Here is a 24,333-nt window from a genome sequence, read left to right on the forward strand (position 1 = left end):
TTTTAAATCAGATTGTTTTGTGTTGCTACTGAGTTGTGTACGTTTTTTTATATATTTTGCATATTAGCCCCCTCTCAGAGATATGAATTGTAAATATCTTCTCCCATTCCACAGGCTGCCTTTTCTTTTTCTTGATGATGTCCTGGTGCAGAAGCTTTCCAGTTGGATGCAGTCCCCCATTGGTTTATTTTTGCTTTTGTTGCCTTCGCTTTTGACATTAAATCCAAAATCATCACCAAGACTAAGTCAAGAAGTTTACTGCCTGTGTTTTTTTCTAAGAGTTTTATGGTTTCAGGTCATACATTCAAGTCTTTAACCCATTTTGAGTTAATTTTTGTGTGTGGTGTGAGATAGTAGTCCAGTTTCGTTCCTTTGCACGAGGCTGTCCTGTTTTCCCAGCACCATTTATTGAATTGACTGTCCTGTTCCCATCGTGTATTCTTGGTTTCTTTATGGTAAATGAATTGACCATGTATGCATGGGTTTATTTCTGGGTTTTCTATTCTGCTTCATTGATCTATGTGTCTGATTTTATGCAAACACCATATTGTTTTGATTCCTCTAATTTTACAATAGAGTTTGAAATCAGAGGCCATGATGCTTCTGGGTTTGTTCTTTCTGAGTATTGATTTATTTGGCTATTTGGGATCTTTTGTGGTTCCATATAAATTTTAAGAATGTTTGTTCTATTTCTGTGAAAAAAAATGGAATTCTGAGAAATTTTTATAGGGATTGCATTGAATCTGTAGATTGCTTTGGGTAGTATGGATATTTCAACAATATTGATTCTTCCAATCTGTGAGCATGGGATATCTTTCCATTTACTTGTGTCTTGTTCAATGTCTTCCCTCAGTGTCATAATTTTCATTGTACAGGTCTTTTATCAACTTGATTAAATTTATTCCTAGGTATGTTATTCCTTTTTGGTGCAATTGTAAATGGAATTATTTTCTTAATTTTTTAAAGGATTTATTTATTTATTTATTTATTTATTTATTTATTTATTTATTTATTTATTTTATGAGAACACATAGAGAGAGAGAGAGGCAGAGACATGGGCAGAGGGAGAAGCAGGTTCCCTGTAATGAGCCTGATGCAGGACCTGATCCCAGGACCCTAGGAACACAACCTGAGCCAAAGGCAGATGCTCAACCACTGAGCCACCCAGGTGTCCCTCTTAACTTGTCTAATAGTTTATTACTAGTATATAGAAATGCAACCAATTTTTGTACTTTTATTTTGTATGCCATGACTTTACTGAATTAATTAATTCTGTTTTGGGTGGTATCTTCAGGATTTTCCATACACAATACCATGTCATCTGCAAATAGTGACACTTTTGGGGCACATGGGTGGCTCAGTTGATTAAGTGTCTGACTCTTGGTTTTGGTACAGGTCATGATCGTAGGGTCCTGAGATTGAGTCCCATGTTGGGCTCAGCACAGAGTCTACTTTTCCCTTTCCCTCTGCTCCCTCCCCTCATAAGTAAGCAAAATTTTAAAAATAAATAGTGACACTTTTACTTCTTCCTTTCTGATTTGGACATATTTCTGTCTTGCCTAATTGCTTCTCCCTAGGACTTCCAATACTGTGTTGAATGAAAGTGATGAGAGTGGACATCTTTGTATTGTTCTATTCTTAGAGGAAAAGCTCTCAACTTTTAACCAGTAAGTGTGATGTTAGCTGTGGACTTGTCCTATATAGACTTTATTATGTCAAGGTGTGTTCCCTCTGTACCTGGTTTGTTGAGAGTTTTTTTTTTTTAATCATAAATTAATGTTGAATTTTGTCAAATGCTTTTTCTGTATATATTGAGATAATAAAAATATTTTTCTCTTTCTTTCTGTTAATGTGGTGTATCACATTGCTTTATTTGTGGAGGTTGAACCATCCTTGCACCCCTGGAATAAATCCCCCTTGCTCATAGTATATGAGCCTTTAAATGTATCAAATTCAGTTTGCCAATATTTTTTGAGGATTTTTGCATCTATGTTCACCAGGGATATTGGCTTGTAATTGTCTTTTCTTGTGGCATCCTTCTCTGGTTTTGATCAAAATAATGCTGCCCTCATCCAGTGAGTTCAGGAGTGTTCTCCCTATATATATATATTTTTTTTTTTTTGAAGAATGTGAGAAGGATTTGTATTAATTAAAAAAAAATGTTTGGTAGAATTTACCAGTGAAGCCATATGGTCTTGGACTTTTGTTTTCCAATAGGAAGATTTTATTACAAATTCAATCTCCTTACTCCTTACAATCTCAGTCTGTTCAGATTTTGTATTTCCTCATGACCCAGTCTTGATAGGCTATATGTTTCTAGGAACTTACCCATTCCTTCTAGTTTGTCCAATTTGTTGGCATATAATTTTCCATAGCAGTCTCTTATGACATTTTGTATTTTTTTAAAATATTTTATTTATTCATGAGAGACAGAGAGACAGACAGACACAGGCAGAGGGAGAAACAGACTCCTTGCAGGGAGCCCAATGTGGGACTCTATCCTGGGACCCTGGGATCACGCCCTGAGCCAAAGGTAGATGCTCAACCACTGAACCACCCAGGCATCTCTTTGTATTTCTTATTGGTTATAACATCTTATTTCATTTCTGATTTTATTTATTTGAGTCTTCTCTTTTTTTCTTGGTGAGTCTAGCTAAGGGTTTGTCAGTTTTGTCTTTTCAAAAAAACTAGCTGTTAGTTACATCGATCTTTTCCATTGTCTTTTCAGTTTCTATTTCATTTCTTCCCCCTCTGGTCTTTATTATTTCCTTCCTTCTACTTACTTTGGGCTTTATTTGTTCTTTTTTCTAGTTCCTTGAGATGTGGAGTTTGGCTGTTTAATTTTTTTCCTTGTTTCTTGAGGTAGGCACTTAGCACTGGGACGTCCTTCTTTTTTACAATTTTTTAATTTTTTATTTATGATAGTCACACAGAGAGAGAGAGAGAGAGGCAGATACACAGGCAGAGGGAGAAGCAGGCTCCATGCCCCGGGAGCCCGACGTGGGATTCGATCCCGGGTCTCCAGGATCACGCCCTGGGCCAAAGGCAGGCGCCAAACCGCTGCGCCACCCAGGGATCCCTGGAACGTCCTTCTTAGAGCTGCTTTTGTTGCATTCTGTAACTTCTGGTATATTGTGTTTCCATTTTCATTCAACCAAGGAATTTTTCAGTGTCTTCTTTGGTGTCTTTTTGGTTTCTTCTTTGACTCATTAGTTGTTCAGTAGCATGTTGTTTAATCTCTACATATTTGCAATTTTTCCAGTTTTCTTGTAATTTCTAGTTTCATTCCCTTATGGTCAGAAGATTCTTTTTATTTTTAAGATTTTATTTATTCATGAGAGACAGAGGCAGAGACATAGGCAGAGGGAGAAGCAGGCTCCCTGCAGGGAGTCTGATGTGGACTGGATCCCAGTACCCTAGGATTACGCCCTGAGCCAAAAGCAGACAGTCAACTACTGAGCCACCCAGGTGCCCCTGGTCAGAAGATTCTTGAAATGATTTAAAAATTTTTTTAAATTTATTGACTTTTTCTTGGCCGACATGTGATCTGTCTTGGAAAATGTTCCACGTGTACTTGAAAAGAATGTGTGTTCTATAGTTTTTGCATAGAATGTTCCATATATACCTATCAAGTCCGTCTGGTCTAACATGTTAGCCAACATTTCCCAGTCAATGTTTCCTTATTGACTTTCTGTCTGAATGATCTATCCTTTGATGTAAGCGTATTCAAAGTCCCCTACTATTATTGGGTAGAGGTCTATTTCTCTCTTTAGGTCTTTTAGTATTTATTTTATATATTTATGTGCTCCTCCTATGTTGGGTGAATGAATATTTACAAATGTTATATTCTCCTATTGGATTGACCCCTTTATCATCACATAGTGCCCTTCTTTGGCTTTTATTACAGTCATTGTTTTAAAGTCTATTTTGTGTATAGATACCCCAGCTTTCTTTCAGTTTCCATTTATATGGAATATCTTTTTCTATCCCTTCACTTTCAGTCTCTGGGTGTCCTTAGATCTGAAATGAGTCTCCTGTAGGCAGTGTATAGATGGTTCTTGGGGGGGGGGGTCTTCTCTTTGTTTTTTATCCATTCAGGTACTCAGGTCTTTTTAGTGGAAAATTTAATCAATTTACACTTAAAGTAAGTATTGATAGGTGGTACTTATTGTCATTTGGTTCATTGCTTTCTGGCTGTTTTATAGTTCCTTTGTTCTTCTCTTGTTCTCTTTCTTTGTGATTTGATTGTTTCCTGTTGTAATAGGCTTAGAGACCATTTTCTTTTTGTTTATCTACTATAGATTTTTGCTGTGATATACCATGAGACGTATGTAAAACAATTTATGCTTATAATTGTTTTAAATTGATAATAGTGTAAGTTTGAATGCATTCTAAAGCTCTACATTTTTGCTCCCCCCCCCCACATTTTATGTCTTTGATATCACAATTTACATCTTTCTATCGTGTGTTCTTAATAAATTATTGTAGCTAATCCTTTACAACTTTTGTCTTTTCACCTTCATACCAGCTTTATATGTGATTAACCCACCACCTTTGCAACATCACATTAATTCTGAATTTTGAAACTTATGCTTTCACATGTTTTTCTGTTAGTAATTAGCACCCCTTTGTTTCAGCTTTAAAAAATTCCTTTAACATTTCTTGTAAGACTGGTCTAGTAGTGATTAATTCTTTTAGCTTTTGCTTGCCTATCCCTCCTTCAATTCTGAATAACAACTTTGCTGAATAGCATATTCTTGGTTAGAAGCATTTTTTCTTTCAGTACCTTGAATATATGATGCCACTGCCTTCTGGCCTGCAAAGTTCCTGCTGAAAAATCTGGTGAATGTTTTACAAGGGCTCCCTTGTACATAGAAGTTGTTTTTTCTTGCTGATTTTAAGATTCTCTCTTTAAAAAAAAAAAAAAACTTTTGACACTTTGATTATAATCTTAGTGTGGGTCTCTTTGGGCTCATCTTATTTCAAACTTTTTCAGCTTCTTCTGTCTGGATGTCTGTTTCCTTACCCAACTTAGAGACATTTTCAGTCATTATTTCTTCAAATATCTTTTCTGCCCCTTTCTCTCTCTCTTTTCCTTCTGCAAGCCCCCTAATGGGAATGTTGTTCAATCTGTTCTTCAATCTGTTCTGATCTGGTGAGTTCCACTGCTCTGTCCTTGAGTTTTCTGATAGTTTCCTCCACTTCGCCTCATCTGCTATTGGGTCCCTTTACTATATTTTTCATTTCAGTTCTTGGACTCCAGGGTTCTATGTCTTCTATTTGGTATTTTCTTATATTTTCTATCCCTTCATTGAAGTTATGACTTTGTTCATCCATTCTTCTCCTAATCTTTTTTTTTAAAGATTTTATTTATTTATTCATGATAGAGAGAGAGAGATAGAGAGAGAGAGAGGCAGAGACACAGGCAGAGGGAGAAGCAGGCTCCATGCAGGGAGCCCGACGTGGGACTCGATCCCGGGACTCCAGGACCACGCCCTGGGCCAAAGGCAGGTGCTAAACCACTGAGCCACCCAGGGATCCCCCTTTCTTCTCCTAATCTTGGTGAGCATCTTTATGACCATCATTTTGAACTTCTTAGCAGTTAAATCACTAATCTCCACTTCATTATGGTCTTTTCTGTAAGTATTATCTTGTACTTTAATTTGGAACATGTTCCTCTGTATCTTCATTTTCCTTGGCTCCCTGTGTTGGTCTCCCTGCATGGAGCCTGCTTCTCCCTCTGCCTGTGTCTCTGCCTCTCTCTCTCTCTCTCTCTCTCATTCTGTATTTCTCATGAATAAATAAATAAAATCTTTTAAAAAAATTTTGATACCAGTAGATTGTGTCAAGTTACATAGATATATTTATAATACAGCATTAAAAACCTATGTAGTGAGATATATTAAAAATACTACATATTGAAAAAAAATTATAAAGGTTAAAGTAACCCATAGGTAGGCAAGAAACAGGAACAGAAAAACAAGAAACAGAAGGAACAAACAGAAGACAAATATTAAAATGTCAGCCTTAACCTTAACACATCAATAGTTACTTTAAATGTAAATGGTCTAAATACATTAATTAAAAGACTGAGATTGAAAGAGTGGATTAACACCCACACACCCACACACACACACACACACACACCTGCTACCCAGCTATATGCTGCCTCCAGGTCCACTTCAAATGTAACTATATAGATAAGTTGAAAGTAAAAGAATGATAAAAGATAATGAATGCAACTCTTAACTTAAAATGCATGGATTGGATATATTACTGCCATATAATGTAGAGTTCAGAGGAAAAAAAATCAGACTCATAAAGAGACATTCCTAAAAGTGAGGTCGGCAAGGTTGCAGTGAACAAGATCAACACAAAAATCAATCATGTTACTAAATACTAGCAACAAACATGTGGAAACTGAAATTTAAAACAGCAACATTCATAATTTCTAAAAAGAAAAAATAGGTATAAATCTAACAAAACAAGTGCAAAATCTGTATGCTGAAAATTACAAAATAGTGATCGAAAATAGTAAGATATTCAAAGAACTGGAACAGCATACCATGTTTATGAATTGGAAGAATCAACATAAGAATGATGGCTGTTCTCCCTGAATTTATCTATAGGTTTTTCACAATTTCTGTTAAAATCCAAGTAAGAGTTTTTATAGAGATAAACAAGCTTATTCTAAAATTTATGTGGAAAAGCAAAGGTACTAGAATAGCTAAAACAGTTTTGAAAAAGAATGAAGTGAGAAGAGTCACTATATTCAGTGTTATGTTTACTATATAGCTGCAGCAGTTGAGACAGGGTGATGCTGGTAGAGGGATAAACACAGAATGGAGAACCCAGAAAGAGACCCACACAGTACACCTGTTGAATTTTTAGGAAGGAGCAAAAGCCATTTGATGGAGGCGTGATAGTCTTTTCAACAAATAGCATGATAGCAATTGGACATTCATAGGCAAAAAAAACAAAAAACAAAAAACAAACAAACAAACCCACCAAAGGAACTTTGGCTTAAACTTCATATCTTATATAAATGTTAGTTGAAAATAGGCTATGGGTTTACAGTAAAAAAAATAAAACTATGAATACTCTAAAAAAAAAACAGAGAACATATTCAGGACCCAGAGAACATATTCAGGCAAGAGTTCTTAAGTAGGACACCAAAAGCATAAAAATTTTTAAGAATCAATAAATAATTTCAAAAAATTTAAAACTTTTGTGTGATGGGTGACCCTGTGAAGAGGAGGAAAAGACAAGTTACAGATGGGAAAAAAAATAGTTGCAAACCACATATTTGACAGAAATCTTCAAGAAAGTGCAAAGAACTCTCAAAACTCAGCAGTGAAAACAAACAGAAAATTCATAAGATGGGTCAAAGATCAGGAAGTATTTCTTCAAGGAAGAGATACTAATGGCAACTAAACACATAAGAAGATGTTCAACAACATGACATCAGGGACATGTGAATTAAAACCACAATGAGGGGTGCCTGTGTGGCTCAGTTGGTTAAGCATCTGCCTCCTACTCGGGTCGTGATCCCAGGGTAGTGATCCCGGGGTCCTGGGATCGAGCCCCATATTGGGCTCCCTGTTTAGCGAGGAGTCTGCTTATCCCTCTCCCTTTGCCCCTGCCCCCACTCCCATTTATGCTCTCCTGTGCGCTCTCTCTCAAATAAATAAAAAAATATATATTTTTAAAAATAATAAAACCACAATGAGATGTTACTATCTATTATTAGAACAACCAAAATAAAAAATTTTAAAATAACAATAATACCAACTGTTGGCGAGGGTGTGGAGAAATTATATCTCGGGAATCGAAATGAAAGCATAAAGTGACACAGCCACTCTGGAAAACAGGTGACCAGTTCCTCACGGGAACCAGGCACTTCCCAGTCAGCCAGGCAATTGCACTCCTGAACATTTATCCCAGAGAAATGAAAATTTCAGTTCACACCAAAACCCATACACAGATTTTCATAGCAGCTTTATTTGTAATAGCCCCAAATTGGAAACAACCCAAGTATCCTCCAGTAGGTGAACGGTCAAACAAACTTTGCATATCATCTATACAATGGAATACTACTCAGCAATAAGAAGGAACATACCAAATACATGCGTGAACCGGATGGATCTCAAAGGCCTTATGCTCAGTGAAAGAACCAATATCCAACGGTTACATAGTGTATGATCCCATTTATATAACATTCTAAAAATGACAGAAATGAACAGATTAGTGGTGCCAGGGGACAGGGATGGAGTTGGAGGCCACCTGTGGGAGAGAACTATAGGAGTAGTTCTGTATCTTGACCGTGGTGGTGATTACACAAATCCATATACAACGGGAGAAATTTGCAGACCACACACGCACATGAGTGCATGAGAAAGCTGGTTAATGCTGAATTAATACAGAACCGGATCTGTAGCCTGGTGGACATAATCGTACCCATGGACAAAACACCTTCCTGGTTTTGATGCTGTACTACAGTTAGAGATTAGCACTGGGGAGTGGGGGAGCTGGGAGACGATGTACTACTTCCGATCGCCCTATAATCGTTTCATATTGAAAAATTGAAATACAAAAAAAACCCCCACAAAACTCCCAAAAAGTAAAACAAGAAGGCCATGCAGTGGAGTGAGGAGAGGTGCTATGGATGTGTGGTGTGAGCAAAGGAGACCTCCCTCAAGCCCCCACCCCATATTCACCCCTGGCAGATGGGTGAACTGTCCATGGTGCTAGTGAAGACCATCCACCCCATTAAGCAATAAGCCTCATTCCTTCTTACTGAACCACGATCGGCAATCCCTCTCTCCTGCACATATCATCGTCTCTACTAGACCCTGCAAACATCCTGGCATGGCTCCCATCTCTCTGAGCCACGCCCTTTACACTCTCGAGGAGGACAGAGGCTCCAGAGGGAGGCACGCTTTACAGAAAGCAAGGGAATGCTTCTCAGCACAATTGGTGATGGTGTGCAAACCCCGGGCCTGCTGCATTTGTAGAGAAGAGGAACTAGAAAGACACATACCAAACCGTGACTCGTGGCTTATCTTGGGGTGGCGAGATGGTGATTGTTCTTTGCTTCTTTATGGTTATTTTCTAAAGTTTATGTAATAAAAGGATTACTTTTGAGATAAGAAAAAAAATCAGTAGAGGTTGTTATTCTAGAAAATGCCATCAATGGCCCCCCACTGCCCACAGCCTGACTCTCATTGCTTTATGCCATCCCATCCTGGCTCAGCCAACCTGCCTGGTCCCAGCGGCCCCAGCCCCAGCTGCTGAGCCCCAGCGGCACCTTCCTGTCCCTCAGGGACGCATGAGGTCCGGAGCCTACCTCCTGTTTGTCCTTTGAAGTCTTGGCTTCCCTGAGAAGTCTCCCTCAACCGTGAGAGCAGTGACAGTCTCCTCTGTCCTCCCTGGCACCTCGTCACTGCTGCTGGGCTGGCAGGTCAGTGGTCACCTCTCTCATTCACCCCCTCCTTCCCCTGCATCCTTCCCTGCTCCCTCCATGGCAGACCTGCATGGACTCCATCCCTGGGCTCTCTTCATCCTGGTTTCCTGGCCACTTGGCCAAGGGGGAGCCGCACAGGAGAGAGAAAGGTGAGGTGGACACATGCCCGTGTTCCCTCCCACGGTGTCACCTCAGGCTGGTGGTCCTCCACTGGAGGCCCCTCCCCAGGTCCCTGGCGGGTCTCTGCACAAGTCTTCATCCCTTGGCTTCTCCTTCATCCCCATGGGCCACCCTGTGCTTCCATAGTGGCTACTGGTATCTTGTGCAGGTCCCCTCCACCCTCTCCCCAGAAATTGTCCCTTCGTAGACACCCCCTGATTTATTCTATTGTGGAGTGTCACCTCTTTCCTGTTAGGACTGTGACTGATTCACTCTCAAAGGAGGGGACAGGTCTCATTGCCATATCTAGCACGTCGTACACAGTAGGCGCCCTGTAATTGTATGTTGAACGAAAGAATGAATGGAACCTCGGGAATACCTGCCTTGGACATGCTGCTGTCTCTGCTCTGAGGTCTGCCCTGGTGAGGGAGAACAATGGTGCCTGGCCACACACTTGGCCACTGTTCTCAGATGAAGCTAATTCTTCAGCTCTCCCTGCCGTGTCCATGTCATTTGCCACCCTGTCCCCACCAGCCACCCCCAGGTCCACAGGTGAGCTGACCGCGGTCAGCAGAACCACCTAGCCAACCACCCAGGTGTGTGATGCAATAATGCTGCTTTGCAATGCGGCGCTGTTGTGCCTGGGGAGAACTGGTATGCGACTAGTAGGGCCCCATGTGCCATTTGCCCTTTGCAGGGACCCAGCATGGTAGAGGAGGGGCAGGTGTCAGCATTCCTGCTGGATGCACAGATGACTTGGTGTGGTCACACGGTCATGAGAGGCAGAACCTGGGTTTGTGAGACACCTGGGTGGCTCGGCGGTTAAGCGCCTCCCTTTGGCTCAGGTCATGATCCTGGAGTCCAGGAATTGAGTCCTGCGACAGGCTCCCTGCATGGACCCTGCTTCTCCCTCTGCCTGTGTCTCTGCCTCTCTTGCTCTCTGTGTCTCTCATGAATGAATAAATAAAATCTTAAAAAAAAAAAAAAAAAAAGAACCTGGGCTTGAGCCTCCGGTTTTGGCCTCTGAACTCCATCACCCGACCAACCAAGCGCTGCCCTTTGAGGCTGCCTCGGGGACACCAAGCCCTGATCCCAGACACAGGGCAGAGCTCAGCTTGCAGGTCTTTATTCTGCACTCAGAGCTCAGTCCTGAGCCCACGAGGACGCTGAGCTCTCTTGATTTGGTAGCCTCCACCCTTTCCTCACTGTGGTTCTCTTACCCCTTTCAGGAAGCCTTCCAGGTTCTTCCCATGCAGGGGTTCCCATGCTTCATTGGGCTTCCTGGGTCTCGCGCCACCCTGAGTTGGGTTACCTGCCTCTGCGTTGGGTGCCTTGATGGCCATGAGCTCCTCAAGGCCGGGGGCACGGTTGGATCTCTCTCTGGGCTCCAACAGTGCTTGGCACTGAGCTCTGCACACATTAGGTGTCTCCTCCCATGCTGTCTAATCTTGTCGACTCCACTATGACCTCTTTCAAACAAGGGCATGGTGACACATGCATCTGGGGATCGGCCTGGCATCGGCCTGGCAGTGGACATATGGCCACCTCTGTCTGGCCCTGGGTGTTCCTGGGGAGGTCTGAGCTTCTGGAATGGGCTTCTTGGCTGCCCCCTCCCCTTGGGCTCCTGCTCAGTGGCAGTGCTCTTGGTGGTGACGTGTCCCTCTCACACCTGGCCTGTCTGGCCAGCTGCCCTACCTGCCCAGGGCACGCACCTCCATTTTGTGCCAGTTGTTTTCTAATTCCCTATAAATAGCCAATTTTATCTTCTCAGTGACAGCGAGCATCTGGCTGAGGCCTGGCTCCACTCTGTCCCCTGGCCAGGACTGTCCCACGTTACTCTGTGATCTTGGGCCAGGCAGGCCCCTCTGTGGATCTCCCCACTCTTTGTCCATTCCTGCCCCCACTACCCTGGTCCCACACTCCAGTCACCAGGCTTCCCTGGGCTGTCCTCCCAGGACTCCTGGCAGAGAGTGAGGAGCTACCCAGGGCTGGGGCAGCCTGGGGCCTATGGGGGCAGGCAGTAAGGAGGAGGCCTACAGAGTCCCCAGAGATAACCCACTTTGGAGGGGCCCAGTTGGAGCAGGGCCAGTCAGGGCCCACCCACGTGAGCCTCGTTTGCAGAACACTAATGGGGTCGTTGAGCACAGAGGTCAGGACCAGGTGGGAGGCAGACTGGCCCTGTCCACAGTGCTATATGGCCCCTGAGGCAGGGGAATCGGAGCCAGGCCCTGTGGGAAGCCACTGGTTTCCCCTCCATCTCAGGGAGGGACCTAGAAACAGCTATTTAGAGAGGGGTGACCTCCCTATCACTGGAGGTATACAAGCAGAGGCTGCTGGTCTCATGGCTGTTCCCAGCCCTGCGTCCTTTCCTGCTGACCTGCCAGACCCTGAAAACCTGCTTCTATCTCTGCTCCCTGCCCCGATGTCTCCCGGGGCCCCCATTGCCTCTGGGGTCTAGTTCCAGCATCACCCCTTCATGCCTTATTGGGTCTTTGTTAGTTTAGTCTGGGTTTGCGCTTGGCAGAGAGGGTGGGGCAGGGGCCTAAGAAAGAGCAGGGAATGGGATCCCTGGGTGGTGCAGCGGTTTGGCGCCTGCCTTTGGCCCAGGGCGCGATCCTGGAGACCCGGGATCGAATCCCACGTCGGGCTCCCGGTGCATGGAGCCTGCTTCTCCCTCTGCCTGTGTCTCTGCCTCTCTCTCTGTCTCTGTGACTATCATAAATAAATAAAAATAAAAAAAAAAAAGATTTTAAAGAAAGAGCAGGGAAGGCCTGGGTCGCCAGGCCAGTGGTGGTGGGGAGATGGGGGTAGGGCAGCCCCAGGGCTGGGAGAGGGAGCCTCCTCTCTCTTCCCCCTGCGAGAAGGTGGCTCTGTGGGACCCAGGGCTGGGGCTGGGCACGAGGGCCCTGCTCTGGCTCCTGAGGGTCAGGCAGGAGGGAGCCCGTGGCCTCGGTGGCAAGCAGCACTGGCGCCAGCCATGGAGAGGGACTTTTCTTTGGCACGTGAATAGTCTGATGGGGCTCATACATGCACTTGACTCACTCGCCCACTCACACCAGGGAGGGTGGGGTGCGTGTGCAGCAGTCCATGGGTCCAGCTATGGGGCTCAGAGGCTGGCTCACCCCGACGCTGACTCACCCTCCCACCCTCTTCCGCTTGCTCCCACTCACCTGCAAAGCCACCCCGGTCACCGGTCACCTCTGGCTGTCCACTCACGCCCACGCGGCTTCCAGCCTGGGCACACGCACCTCAGACACATGGCCCTAGCTCCCTCCTGCCCCGTCTGCACAGCCTCCACACGTGCTCCAGCCCGATGCGGAATCTCAGGTCCCCCTCCCATCACGGCCCTGCTCGTGGTCTCCAGGGGTCACTCCTATTCTCCTGGGAGGAGGGCTCAGTGGTGACCCTACTTGTAACCCCAGCCCCGACCCAAGGCCAAAATCAATAAAACTACCACTAAACAGCATATAAAAGCACCCCAAATCTTTCTCTAAATCCCATAGTAAAAACCCAGTACAAGCATTTGGGTTTTTCCCTTTGCAGATTTTTTTTTTTTTTTAGTAGACATAGTCTCTTTCTCGTTTTACAGCAAACATTGCAAATATAGAAATATTTTTCTGTACAATGAGACGACGACAGTGTACAGCGGGGACGGGGATGGAGCACATGCTCCCAGCCCACGCCCCTTCCAGCCACAGCCCTCCCCACGCCCCTCACGCCCTGCAGGGCTCCAGGAAGGTCCCGGGGGCCACCGGACTGCCTGCATTCGCTCTGCCCCTCTGGTGGCCTCCGGAGTTGGCAGCAAAATGATGGACTGAGGAGAAAATCCACAGCAAACCAGGACGAGGCAATCGTGGAGGGGAGCCCGGCGGCCACGTGGCCACACCTCCCACATCTGGTATTTTATGTCTTTAAGAGAACTTTACTTTTATTATTTTTTTTCTTTTAAAAAAGGAAGAAAATAAAGACAGAGAGGAAGATAAAGAAGGCAGAGAAGAATCATAGAGGAAAGATAATGAAAAAAAAGTCCCCTCCCCCACCCCCAACCCCAAACACAGTTTTCTCAAGTCCCTGGTGTGTGTGTGTGTGTGTGTGTGTGTGTGTGTGTGTGCGTGCGCGCACCCAGTGTGTGTGTGGAGGCCGCGGCTCATCTTGTGTTGTGACTGGCAGCGTCGCCCCCTCCCCACTCTCTCTGCGGGTCCCAGGCTTCCACACTGGCTGTGTGCATGTCTGTGTGCACACGCATGTCTATAAGCGTGTTTGTGTCTGTGTGTGCACGTGTATGTGCATGTGCGCATGTCTGTGCGTCTGCACGGGTGCACACATGTGTATGTGGGCACATGTGTATGCACGTGTGCGTGCGTCTCTGTGCATGTGTGCACGTGTGTGTGTGTGTGTGTGTGTGTGGCATTGCGTGGGAGTCTCTGGGTTACGAATAGCTGCAGTGGGTCTTGTGTCCTTTTTGGTCCCGTGGGCGTCACGAGTTCCGGGGAAGGTGCGGGGCGGGCGCCGGCCGCGGGCTCAGGACTTGTGCTGCGCCGACACGCCCTTCCAGTAGTCCAGGATGTCGTGTAGGTCCTCGTCTTTGGCGAACTGAACCTTCTTGCGCAGGGCGTGGCCGGCCGCCATGAACTCCTCGTCGTCCTTGTGCCGCCGGCGGCTCAGTCTGAAGCGCTCCCAGATGCTCTGGGAGGCCCTGCAGGTGTACTCGGGGCTGGAAGAGTAGCTCAGGTTGTGGTACTGCGGGGACAGCTGTGAGTAGGCCAGGTCACGGGGGCGCGGCCGGGTCAGCGGCTCCAGGATGGAGGCCTTGCGGCCACCCAGGCTATCATGGGGCGGGGGTGCGGGGGGCGCGGGCGGCTCGGCGGGGTGGGAGCCGGGGTACGAGTGCCGGTGCTCGCCGTAGTGGCGGCCCTTCTCGGCCTCAGCCCGCAGCACAGCGGCCGCGGGCGTCACAGTGAGGATGGCGTCGGTCGCGGGTGAGCTCTTCTCGATGTACTTGGCCTCAGTGGCGGCGGCCTTGTGCGTGCCGGTGGCCTCGGCGCGGAAGGCTCGCGGGCTGCGCACGGAGCCGCTGGACGAGGTGCTGGCGCGCGGTGGGCCGGTGGCCGCCTCCACGCTATGGTGCCGCTGCAGGCCGTGGCCGAAGGCGTCCTTGTAGACCGGGGACAGGAAGCCGTGCTTGCCGGCCAGCGGCTCCGACAGCAGCACCAGCTGCGGCTCGGCCGCGGACACGGCCCCGGACTTGCCGCCCTGGAAGGAGGTGGCCTCAGACTTGAGCGCATCGATGCAGTTGTTGATGATCTGGTTGACCTTGTCCACCTCCTTGGCGATGGTGGAGATTTCGGCCACCGAGCTCTGGCTGTCGGGGCCGGGCCGGCCCAGCTCGCAGTCCCTGCGCTCCGCCTGGTCACCCGTGCGTACCTCCATGTAGTTGCCCTTGCTGGCCTTGGGCGTCTCGCCACTCTCCACCAGCTTGTACTGCTCCACCTCGCTGGCGGTCGCTGGCAAGTATGGGATGCGGGTCACTGCCTCGGGGCCCAGCAGCGGGCCCTGGGACAGTGGGGCCAGGCCGGGTGCCTCCATCTCGGGCCCGTACTTGAGCTCGATGATGGTTTTCTTCAGGCTGCCGGCCGCAGCCGCCTTCTTGTGCTTCTCCTCCTGGCGCCTCCGCCGACGCAGGCAGTAGTAGACGGCACCGAGCACCAGCACCATGCCGAAGAGACACCCCAGGATGGTCATGATGTAGTGGGTGGCCGTGGACGGGCTAGGCACGGGGCCCGGCGGGCTGGGCGGCTTGGGCAGGCCGATGGTAAGGCAGGTGTGGTTGTGGTGCAGCCCGGAGCTGGTGGACACCACACAGTAGGTGTAGTTGGTGAGCGTGTACAGGTTGGTGAGGCGGATCTCCTCCTGCGGCTTGGTCAGCCTGGACACGGTGGATGAGCGGCTGTTGTTGAAGTGCTCCAGAGTGTACATGCGGGTGAACGGGCTGGGCAGCTGCACCATGATGGTGGCGGAGTTCTGGGTCAGCTGCTTCACCTTCATGAGTGGCCGCGCCTCGGCCTGGGGGGCCAGTGTGGGCAGTGCCACCAGCGGCGTGGTGCCGTCGCCGGAGAAGCATTCGTCATCGGCACACGGGGCCTCACTGGGCTCTGGCGGTGGTGGCGGTGGCGGCGGGGGTGGCGAGCGGCCAGGGGGCAGACGTCCAGGCACCGGGTGCGGCTCGGCCACGTAGGATCCGTCGGTGCACACGGACTGCAGCTTGCTGAGGATGCTGCGCTGGCCGTGGCGGCCCTGGCCCAGGAGGAAGTAGCCGGAGTAGAGCGGCGGCGACTCGCACTGCATGCGGTCATAGGTCTGCGTGGCGTTGGTGAAGGCCGCCAGCCAGCGCAGGAAGCCCAGGAGCTCGCACGAGCAGTAGAACGGGTTGCTGTAGAGCTCGCACACGGACAGCTTGGCCAGGCCGGCGAAGGTGGCGCTGTGCAGCCGCTGGATGCGGTTCATGGACAGGTCGATGTTGATGATGTTGGGGCACTCCCAGAAGGCGCTGGGCGTGACCACCTCGATGAGGTTGGCCTGCAGGTACAGGTACTCCAGCTTGCTCAGCCCACGCAGCACGCCCTCCGTCAGGTTGCGCAGCCGGTTGTAACCCAGCTGTAGCACCTGCAGGTTGAACTGGCCCGAGAAGGCTCCGTCCTCGATGTAGGCGATCTCGTTCTTGGTGAGGTTGAGGTACGTGAGGTTGCCGAAGCGGCTCAGTGAGGCGTACTGCACGCTGCGGATGCGGTTCTCGTTGAGCCGCAGGTCCACAATGGTGTTGTTGATCTGCTGCGGGATGGCCTCATACGGCGGCTGGTTCTGGCTGCAGATGGCCAGCCACACGAAGCCCTTGTCGCCCTCAATCAGCCAGCAGTCGCCGTGGGCCAGCCCGCCCGCGTGCAGCAGGGTGGCCGCCGCCATGCACACCCACAGCACGCCCCACCGGCACCCGGCCATGGGGACCGCCTTCGCGGGAGACCCCGCTTTGCCTGCCCAGGGGGACTGGGTGGGAGGCTGGGCGGCAGCCCCCAGAGGGACCGAGGGGTGGGAGGGGAGGGTGCGTGCGCTCTCAGGGGCGTCCTGTCCCAGACCGCATGGTGGCGTGGCGCGGGTGCTGGGAGCGGGCCGCCTCCCTCACTGCCAGACGCCCCTGATCATCTGCCCGCGTCCTGTCGAGGCCCTGGCTTCCTCCCCCATCGGCCTGAGCGTCCCGACAGCTTCACCTTGCGCCTCCAGCTCCGTGGTCCTGTGGCAAGACAGAAAAGGAAAGCAGTCAGGAGATGCTGTGGCCCCGCGCCAGGCCCAGCCGAGCTTCCCGGTCAAACAAGGAGGCGCATTTGGGGAGCCCGTGGGATGCTGGGATGAAGCAGGGTGACTGAGGTGCTCAGTAGGGGTTGTGCTTGAGGAAGGACAGTGGAGAGAAGCCCCAGTCCTAAGCCCTCCCTGGGCCCTACCTCCGTTCCTCTCGGAGTGGACAAAACCTCACCGCTTGGCCCAGCTCAAAGTGATGGTGGCTCCGGGAACCAAGAACCGTGTGCCTGGCTCAGGGCCCCTCAGGTGATGGAAGACAGGACATCCTCTCCCGGGAGCACTCACGGCCGCCTGCAGAGGGTGCTTTGAGCCCCGGCTCAAGGGTCCTCAGCTGGCAGGATGCAAATCCTTCCAGAGCCCTCAGGTCCGGTCGCCTCAGGCTCCTCTGCAGGGAGGTGCAGGGAGGCAGCTGGGCACCGAGGACGGCTAGGTTCTGGGCCTGAGCCCTCTCACCAGGGGCACATCACTCCTCTCTGGTCCTCATGTCCCCAAATTAGCCAGCTGGATGGTCCCTGAGGACTGGAGGCTGTCACCACCCCTCCAGTGTCTAGATCTTGGCAGAAAGGCCTGGAAGGAAGGAGCACCTCTGCCAGGAATCCTCCAGGCACCCCCCAAACCCCTGCCCAGGCTCAGGCGAGGACCGAGCCCTCCCAGCCCTGCCAGCCAGCTCCCAAGTACACGATGTGAGGTGCTGGCGCCCCCAGCCCCGCTGGCCCCTGGGCATCCCCAGGCTGGGCCCTCTCCCCCGCCCGTGTCCAGCCAGGGAGCGCCGTGGGCAGGGAGATGTGGCTGGACGCAGCTCCCCGAGGATGCCTGCCCCAGCTGCAGGAGGACCTCCAGTCTGCGGGACCCACCCTCTGCCCCTCGTAGATCTCCCGCAGGACAGACGAACCGGCGTGTGTTTCCTTGTTAATATTTGGATTTATAGTGGCCTCTGCAACTGCTCTGTGGCCTGGCCGGCAGCCAGCTGAGTGTATTTCACGGATATTGACGTTCGCAACTAGTCTGTACTGAGGCAGCTTAAATTAGGGAACAAAATATAATGATGTGAAATGGATTTTCTTCCCCTTTGGAAACTTCATAGAGCACCATTTTGATCTGGCTCCTGGGGAAGAGTCTATTTCTGATTTGCAGAGAGGGGACAGATAGAGATCAGACGGGGTGGGCCCCGATGCTGTGCGATGCCCCGCAAAGCACTGGGTCTCTCTGGGCCCACTCGCAAGTGGCTCCAAGGGTAGGATGGGGCAGGTCTGGGTCACCTCCCCGCCCAAGGGAGGAAGCCTGTTCGGGGGATGCTGGGGTCCCTGCACGGCCTGGCTTCTGACTGCCCATCCACTGTCCTGTGGGGAGCACAGAGCGCATCACCGTCATGCAACACCTGCCCGCCTGCACCACGTGCCCGCACGGCCGGCGCCTCCACCAGGGGACCCGTTCCCCCCAACGAGCAAGTGCCTCTAAGGCAAAGGGTGGCAGGTGAGGGAAGTGTGGGTCAGTCTGGCTCCTGCCTCCGGAAGCAGGTGCGTGGAGCAGGCCTGTCTAGGAAGTGTGGCGCCTCAGCAATGCTGATTGTAATCACCTTTAATCTCTTGCTCAAAATAACCCAAAGTCAAGTTAAGGAGGATTACAGGGCCTGAAGAAGCCTTATCACAGGCAGGCGCCTGCGGAGGAGGGATAGGGGCCCCCTGGCTACCAGCCTCTCCCTGCCCCCCTCCCAGGGCCACTCGGCACCGTGGTGGCGGCTGTGCCGCTGCTGGGCTGACCTGGGGGCTCCAGAGAGCTGCAAGTACATGCGGGTTTGTGGGCGTGTGGGCTTGCACACGTGTGCTGGGCTCTGTCCTGGGTGCACACACAGGTCTGCATGTGCGAGGGTGAATATGTATCGACACGTGTTGGGAACCATGTTAGTGCATGTGGACACATGTACCTCTAGTGAACACGGCTCTGTCGAAGCATGCACACGTGGTGTGCCAGCATCTGTGAGACCCGCCAGCCCAGCCCTCACCACTGCATCCCAGTGTGATGGTCCGGGAATGTGGCACCTGTGAGTGGCACGTGGTTCTAGGGACCGGTCTCGACTCCACCAGAGTGGCCTGTGTGTACTGAGCGGGGCAGCGCTGGACCCTGGCCCTGAGGACGGGGCATGTCTCCACCCCGCTGCTCCCTCTGGCCTGGCAGGTGTCTTGCTCTCACTTCTGGGCTGCGGGGGAGCCAGGCCTATGGGGGATGGGAGTCTTCTCTCACCTCACCTGGCCTCAGGTGGAGGGATATGCTAGGAGTCGGGTGTGACCCTGCTGGCTGGTCCCCGCTGCCCCTTTGATAGCTCCCAGGACCTGGCGTCAGAGGGACCCCAGGGTTCTCCTTCCACAACGCACTCTATAGATGAGAAACTGAGGCTTTGTCCAAGGTCACACTGTGAGTGGCTCCATCCTCCTCCTGTTGGGGGGGGGGCTGGGTGTCAGCACCAGCAGGTGCCTCAACCTTCCAGGAGGCTCCCTGAGCATAGGAGCTAACACCCCAGGGTATGGGGGACAGGATGCCGTCCAACGGGTCTTAAGAAACACCTGCCCGGGGAAGTGGCCGAGTCCCCTAGAAGGGTTCTGCTTGGATCACACGCCATCCCCAGGACCGCCCCCCCAACTTGTTCATCGATTAGTCATCTATAAGTGGCTCCAACACCAGCCCCTGCCCCCTTTACCGCTAATTTCTCCACATACACACACCTGTCCTCTGCACCTGGTCACTCATTACACAACTGTACCCAGGACACCTGCAGAATGTGCGCTGGGCCAGTGGGGTACACAGGCCTGTGTCCCAGCAGCCTCCACCCTCACCTGCCCCTCATCCCACCCGTACCTGCTGCCCGCTCCCCTACAGGCCTGGGATCCTTTCACCAGCTCCTCCTCCCACAGCATCAGTGTCTCTCCATCCACACCATCCCTGCCAGCTTGCAGGGCTGTCCAACAGGATGAGCCCTGGCCCCGTGTGGCTACTGGGCATTAGGACTGTGCCTAGTGGCTGTCCTACTGGACAGCATAGTTCTAGAACCTTCCACAGGAACCGCTCGGCCAGAATACCCTCCAGCCACTGCCCTATCTCCTTCCCCCCATTGTGGCTGATTTTCTTGAAAGGGCTGCCAGCAGTTTTCCAGCTCCAGCCGCTCCAGCACAGCACCACCCTGCGCCCTCCGAGCAGTCACCGGCAACCTGTCTTGCCAGCTCGAGGGGCATAGTGTGTGTTATTTCTCCTGGCCCCACAGCATACCTGGCCCAGGTAATCAGCAGCCCCTTCCTGGAGCTCCTCCCACTCCTGGTCCAAGCTGCTGCCTCTCCCGTCAGTTCCCTCCACAGTCCCGGGCACTAGGCTCTGACCTCAGCCTGCACTTCTCTGCTCACTTTCCCAGTGGGGTGTGGGGGGTCTCAAGCCCCCCAGTGTGTCCAGCCCCCTGACGCACAGATGCCTCCCTCAGAGCTCGAGCCCACCTGCACCACATTCCTCAAACCCAAAATCGATGCGCCGCCCTCGAACGTGCTCTGCTTTCCCCCCACTCCCTTGCTCCTGATGCCCAGCCCAGAAGCAAAAGTGTCCACTGCACCTCACAGGGTTTCTGGAATCTTGTTGGGGCCCCTGCTACTGCAGCCACACTGGTCCAAGCCACACCACCTCTTGTTGGGCTGATGCCCATGGCTCCCGCCTCGTCTCCTGCTGCCCAGCATCCTCTCTCCCCTGCACAGCCACAGGGGCCGTGGAGCACTGTCAAGGGATCCTGCCAGTCCAGCATCCCCTGCCCACGACCCTGGATGACATCTGTTCTTCAACAAGTGGAGGAAAACCCAGGCTCCCCCAGGACCTGCCAGGCCTTGCCTGATGGGGCCCCATCCACCCGCCCACACCACCCCCGTCCCTCTAGCTGCAGGGCCACTGTGCCCCGTTCCCTCCCCACGGCGCTCTGGCTTCTGACCCTACAGCTCACCCCACAGTGCCACCCTCCCCCCTGATCCAAACAGCACCCCTGCCTGGGACTTGCTTATTTACTTCCCTATTCACTGCTGGTCTCCCCTCGCCGGGACACAGGCTCCAGAGCAGGGGCCCTGCATCCTGCCAGCTGCTGGACGTCTCCGGCCCCAAGTGGCTCCCCGCAGTTCAACAGAGAAGGGAGCCTGGGACACTTCAGCTCTGAAATGGGAATAAAACCTGCCTCCCGCCACCACCACCCCCCGCCCCCAAGGCGCTTGCTCCTTTCCCAGATCACCACCCCCTTGGCTTTCTTCAGGCCGGTGAGAGAGAGCTGCAAGGATACACACTGCCCACGCAGCCACACGTCCCCGTGGACACTCCAGCCCTGGCCTCCTCTGACCTGCGGATTGTGACACATCCAGCAGGACTAGGAACACAGGTCTGTTTGACGTCCTCACTTTGCAGAACAGCAAGCTGAGCGCCCCACACATATCCTGTGTTTGCCCTCACGTGCCCCCACATGCGTATTCATGTGTGTCTGTGGGGGTCTGACAGGGGTCACTGAGGTCAGCTGGCCTGAGGTCACTCAGCCACCGACCCCACAGCTCCCTGTCGAGGGTCCACCTGGCTGCCGCGGTGGCATCTAGCCCTATCCCGGCCTGCGGGGAGGGGTAGGTGCTCACAGTGGGTCCCCAGGCAAGGGTCTGGGGGTGGATACAGCCGGCCGGGGTGGCCAGCACTCCTTGGTCCCTGGGTGTGCAGATCTGGGGGCACAGATGGAACCTCGAGCAGAGATGGGGAGGCCGGATTCTACTGAAAATGGGCTAGGTGCTGAGCTGCTCTGGAGAGGGAACACTGGGGGACCCCACGGCGACTTCTGGTGAAGAGCCCTGTCTGGCAAGCCATGGGAGGGGTAAGCCTGCCCAGCAGGTGCATTCACACGGGAGCCAGTGGGCAGGCTGCGGCCAGGGGGCCCATCCCAGGTGGCGACGCATCAGGTGGCCATTCAAAAGCACCTTATTATAGGGAGGTGGGAGAGAACGAGCACGAAGAGGACCCTAGGAAGGAAAGAAATCTGGCTCCTAAAGCAGCATCCTGCCTGGATTGGGGGGGCGGCTGTCAACAGCTCAGAGGGGGGCCCCAGCACACCCACCCCAGGTGGCAGAAAATACTTAGACACAAGCATGGGGTTGTCACACACACATCTGGTCCAACACCTGCCTTGTTTTTTACACCAGACATCGGGTGTCCCTGAGGCACGCACAGACCGGCGGGAACGAGACAGAGGCCTGCGTGGTGCCAGGAAGGTGTGGCAAAATTGAGGGCAATCAGGGAAGGCTTCCACTAGGAGGTGCCATTTGAAGGAATTTGTTAGGCAGTGAAGAGGGGTTGAGGAGCATGAGCATCCGGAGGAGCACCACAGGCAGAGAAGGCGGAGGCAGAAGGCACGTGTGATCCGGGAACAGCCCTAGTCCGGGGAGTGTGGGGCGTCCAGGAAGTGGGCAGTGATAGGCGATGCCGTGGCGGGAGCCCCGGGACCGGCGTGGAGGGGCGTGGTGGCAGGACAGGACAGGACAGGAGCCTGGGCTCCCCGCTCCTGAGGGCTCCAGTTGCGATGGTGGAACTGGGCTGCGGGAGGGACCCCTCCTTCTTCTCAGTCCTGGGGTTGTGCAGAGAATCGGCAGCAGCAGGGAGGACCTGCCCGAGCCTGGACTGCTCCCGGACTCAGTTTCCCTCCCTGTAACGTTAAGCAAAGGGCTGGGCCGGGTCTGGGCCGGGTGCCTCCAAGGGTTCTTCTGCACAGAGGTGTCCAGGGCCTCGTGTGCCCCGTGTGGGGTCTGTTGACCGCACGCCCGCCCGACCCTCCTGACGCCCCCACGAGTGCGCTCACGCACGCTGCCCACGGTGGGGAGCCCCTCTGCCGCCCAGGGGACGACGGCTCGGTGCCCGTGAGGCTGGCACCACGTCTGTTCCGTCACCTCAACCCTGCAGCTGTGCTGCCACTAATGAAATAAAGAAATATGGTGGTTCCAGGCTCTTAAACTTCTTATGGCCGGATTTGCATAATCACCACAGCCATGCCGGACGGGAGGCATCTGCCTAAAAATACCGTCCCTCTGCTCGTCACTGCACCCAGACGGGCGGCCAGCGCCCAGCCAGGGATTCTGCTGAAGGCCAGACTCTGCGCGTCCAGAGGGAAACGGGCCGAGGGCCAGGCGCATGGGGGGGGGGGGGAGATGGGTGGAAAGTGATAGATCGGTAACTTTTTACCGCCCCAATGTTTGGCCGATAGATCATGTTTACTGCTAATGTTTGTCTGCGGCTGCAGCTTGGCTCTGCGGCAGAGCCTTCAGGGCCGCGACAGGCACGGCTGGGAGGTGTGACCACAAGGCGGACGGCGCGGCCTAGGGCCAGCCGAGCCCATGTGGGGCCAGGCCTGCCCACCCTAATGCCAGGACACGAATGTTGGCTCTGCCACACTCTGGCTGTGTGACCTTGGATGAGTCACTTAACCTCTCTGGACCTGCTCCATCCTCTGGCCAACGGAGATCCCCCGGGCAGCTCCCTGGCAGCCCTATGGCGAGGATTACATGACCGTATCATTTGAAGCTTCCAGCATGTTGCCTGGTACAGGGATGCTCTATGACTACATTCCCTTCTCCAGCGGCCCCCTGGCCTCAGATGGATGGAAGAGGGAATGCACCATTCAAGGCCATGTGGGTGGACCGAGCAGGCCAGCTAGACAGGCCTTGTGGGGTTTTCTACTTCAGTGAGCCACCTGCCCTGGTGCCGCCCCACCAGGGCCCCGTGAGTGCTGTCCCCGGGCTCATCGCCCACCTTGAACCTGCCTTTCTGTTCCTGTTCCCTATTTATCCTCGGAGGCTGGCACGAGCTGCCACAGTCGGCGGTCCAGCCGTGCTGACTCAGCAGGGCTGGAGTCTCAGGACTTGGCTACAGGGTCGGTCTGGCAAGCCCCCGACCTCAGCTGGCCTGGGCCTAGTCCTCTGGGAGGCATAAGGTAGAGAGTCTGTCACCCACACTGCGCCCTCCACCCCGCCAGGATGCAGAGGCTGCTGGGGAAGGGATAGGGCCTGGGAAGAGTGTGGAGCGCCCACCCAACCCACCCGCCAGGTGCCCCTGGGTGGTCCACAGGAGCCCAGGCCTCAGGGGCCTCAGTCCACCTAGCGAGCCTGGGACGAGCGGCGAGAGTGCAAAACGGCGGTACCCTCACATTTCCTCCAGGACCCCATATGCAGCGAGTGTCTCTGGCATGGGAGCCCCTTCCCCAACGTCCAGGGGGGTATCCCCCCCAGTAAGACAGGTAGGGAAACAGGCTCCAGAAGCCTGGACAGCCAGCAAGCCAAAGTTTCCCCAGAGTAAGGCAGGGGAACATAGCATCCACGTCC

General features: G+C 52.5%; 1 protein-coding gene across 10 annotated transcripts in view; it reads right to left on the bottom strand.

Moving 5' to 3' along the window:
- Positions 1–7,981: 7,981 nt before the first annotated feature.
- Positions 7,982–24,333, bottom strand: part of ELFN1 (extracellular leucine rich repeat and fibronectin type III domain containing 1) — a 73,004-nt gene continuing 56,652 nt past the window's right edge. For 6 of the 10 annotated variants that reach the window (XM_025416057.3, XM_049111207.1, XM_025416059.3 and 3 more), the window contains exon 3: positions 7,982–16,907. In XM_025416057.3, the coding sequence (XP_025271842.1) occupies positions 14,144–16,618 (2,475 nt within the window). In that variant the 5' untranslated portion in view covers positions 16,619–16,907 and the 3' untranslated portion in view covers positions 7,982–14,143. Of the gene's footprint in view, positions 16,908–17,147; positions 17,540–24,333 lie in introns of all 10 variants that reach the window. The other 4 variants (XR_007411181.1, XR_007411179.1, XR_007411180.1 and 1 more) reach the window with 4 other exon arrangements.

The sequence above is a fragment of the Canis lupus genome, chromosome 6 (assembly GCF_003254725.2).
Source record: "Canis lupus dingo isolate Sandy chromosome 6, ASM325472v2, whole genome shotgun sequence".
Taxonomy (NCBI): domain Eukaryota; kingdom Metazoa; phylum Chordata; class Mammalia; order Carnivora; family Canidae; genus Canis; species Canis lupus.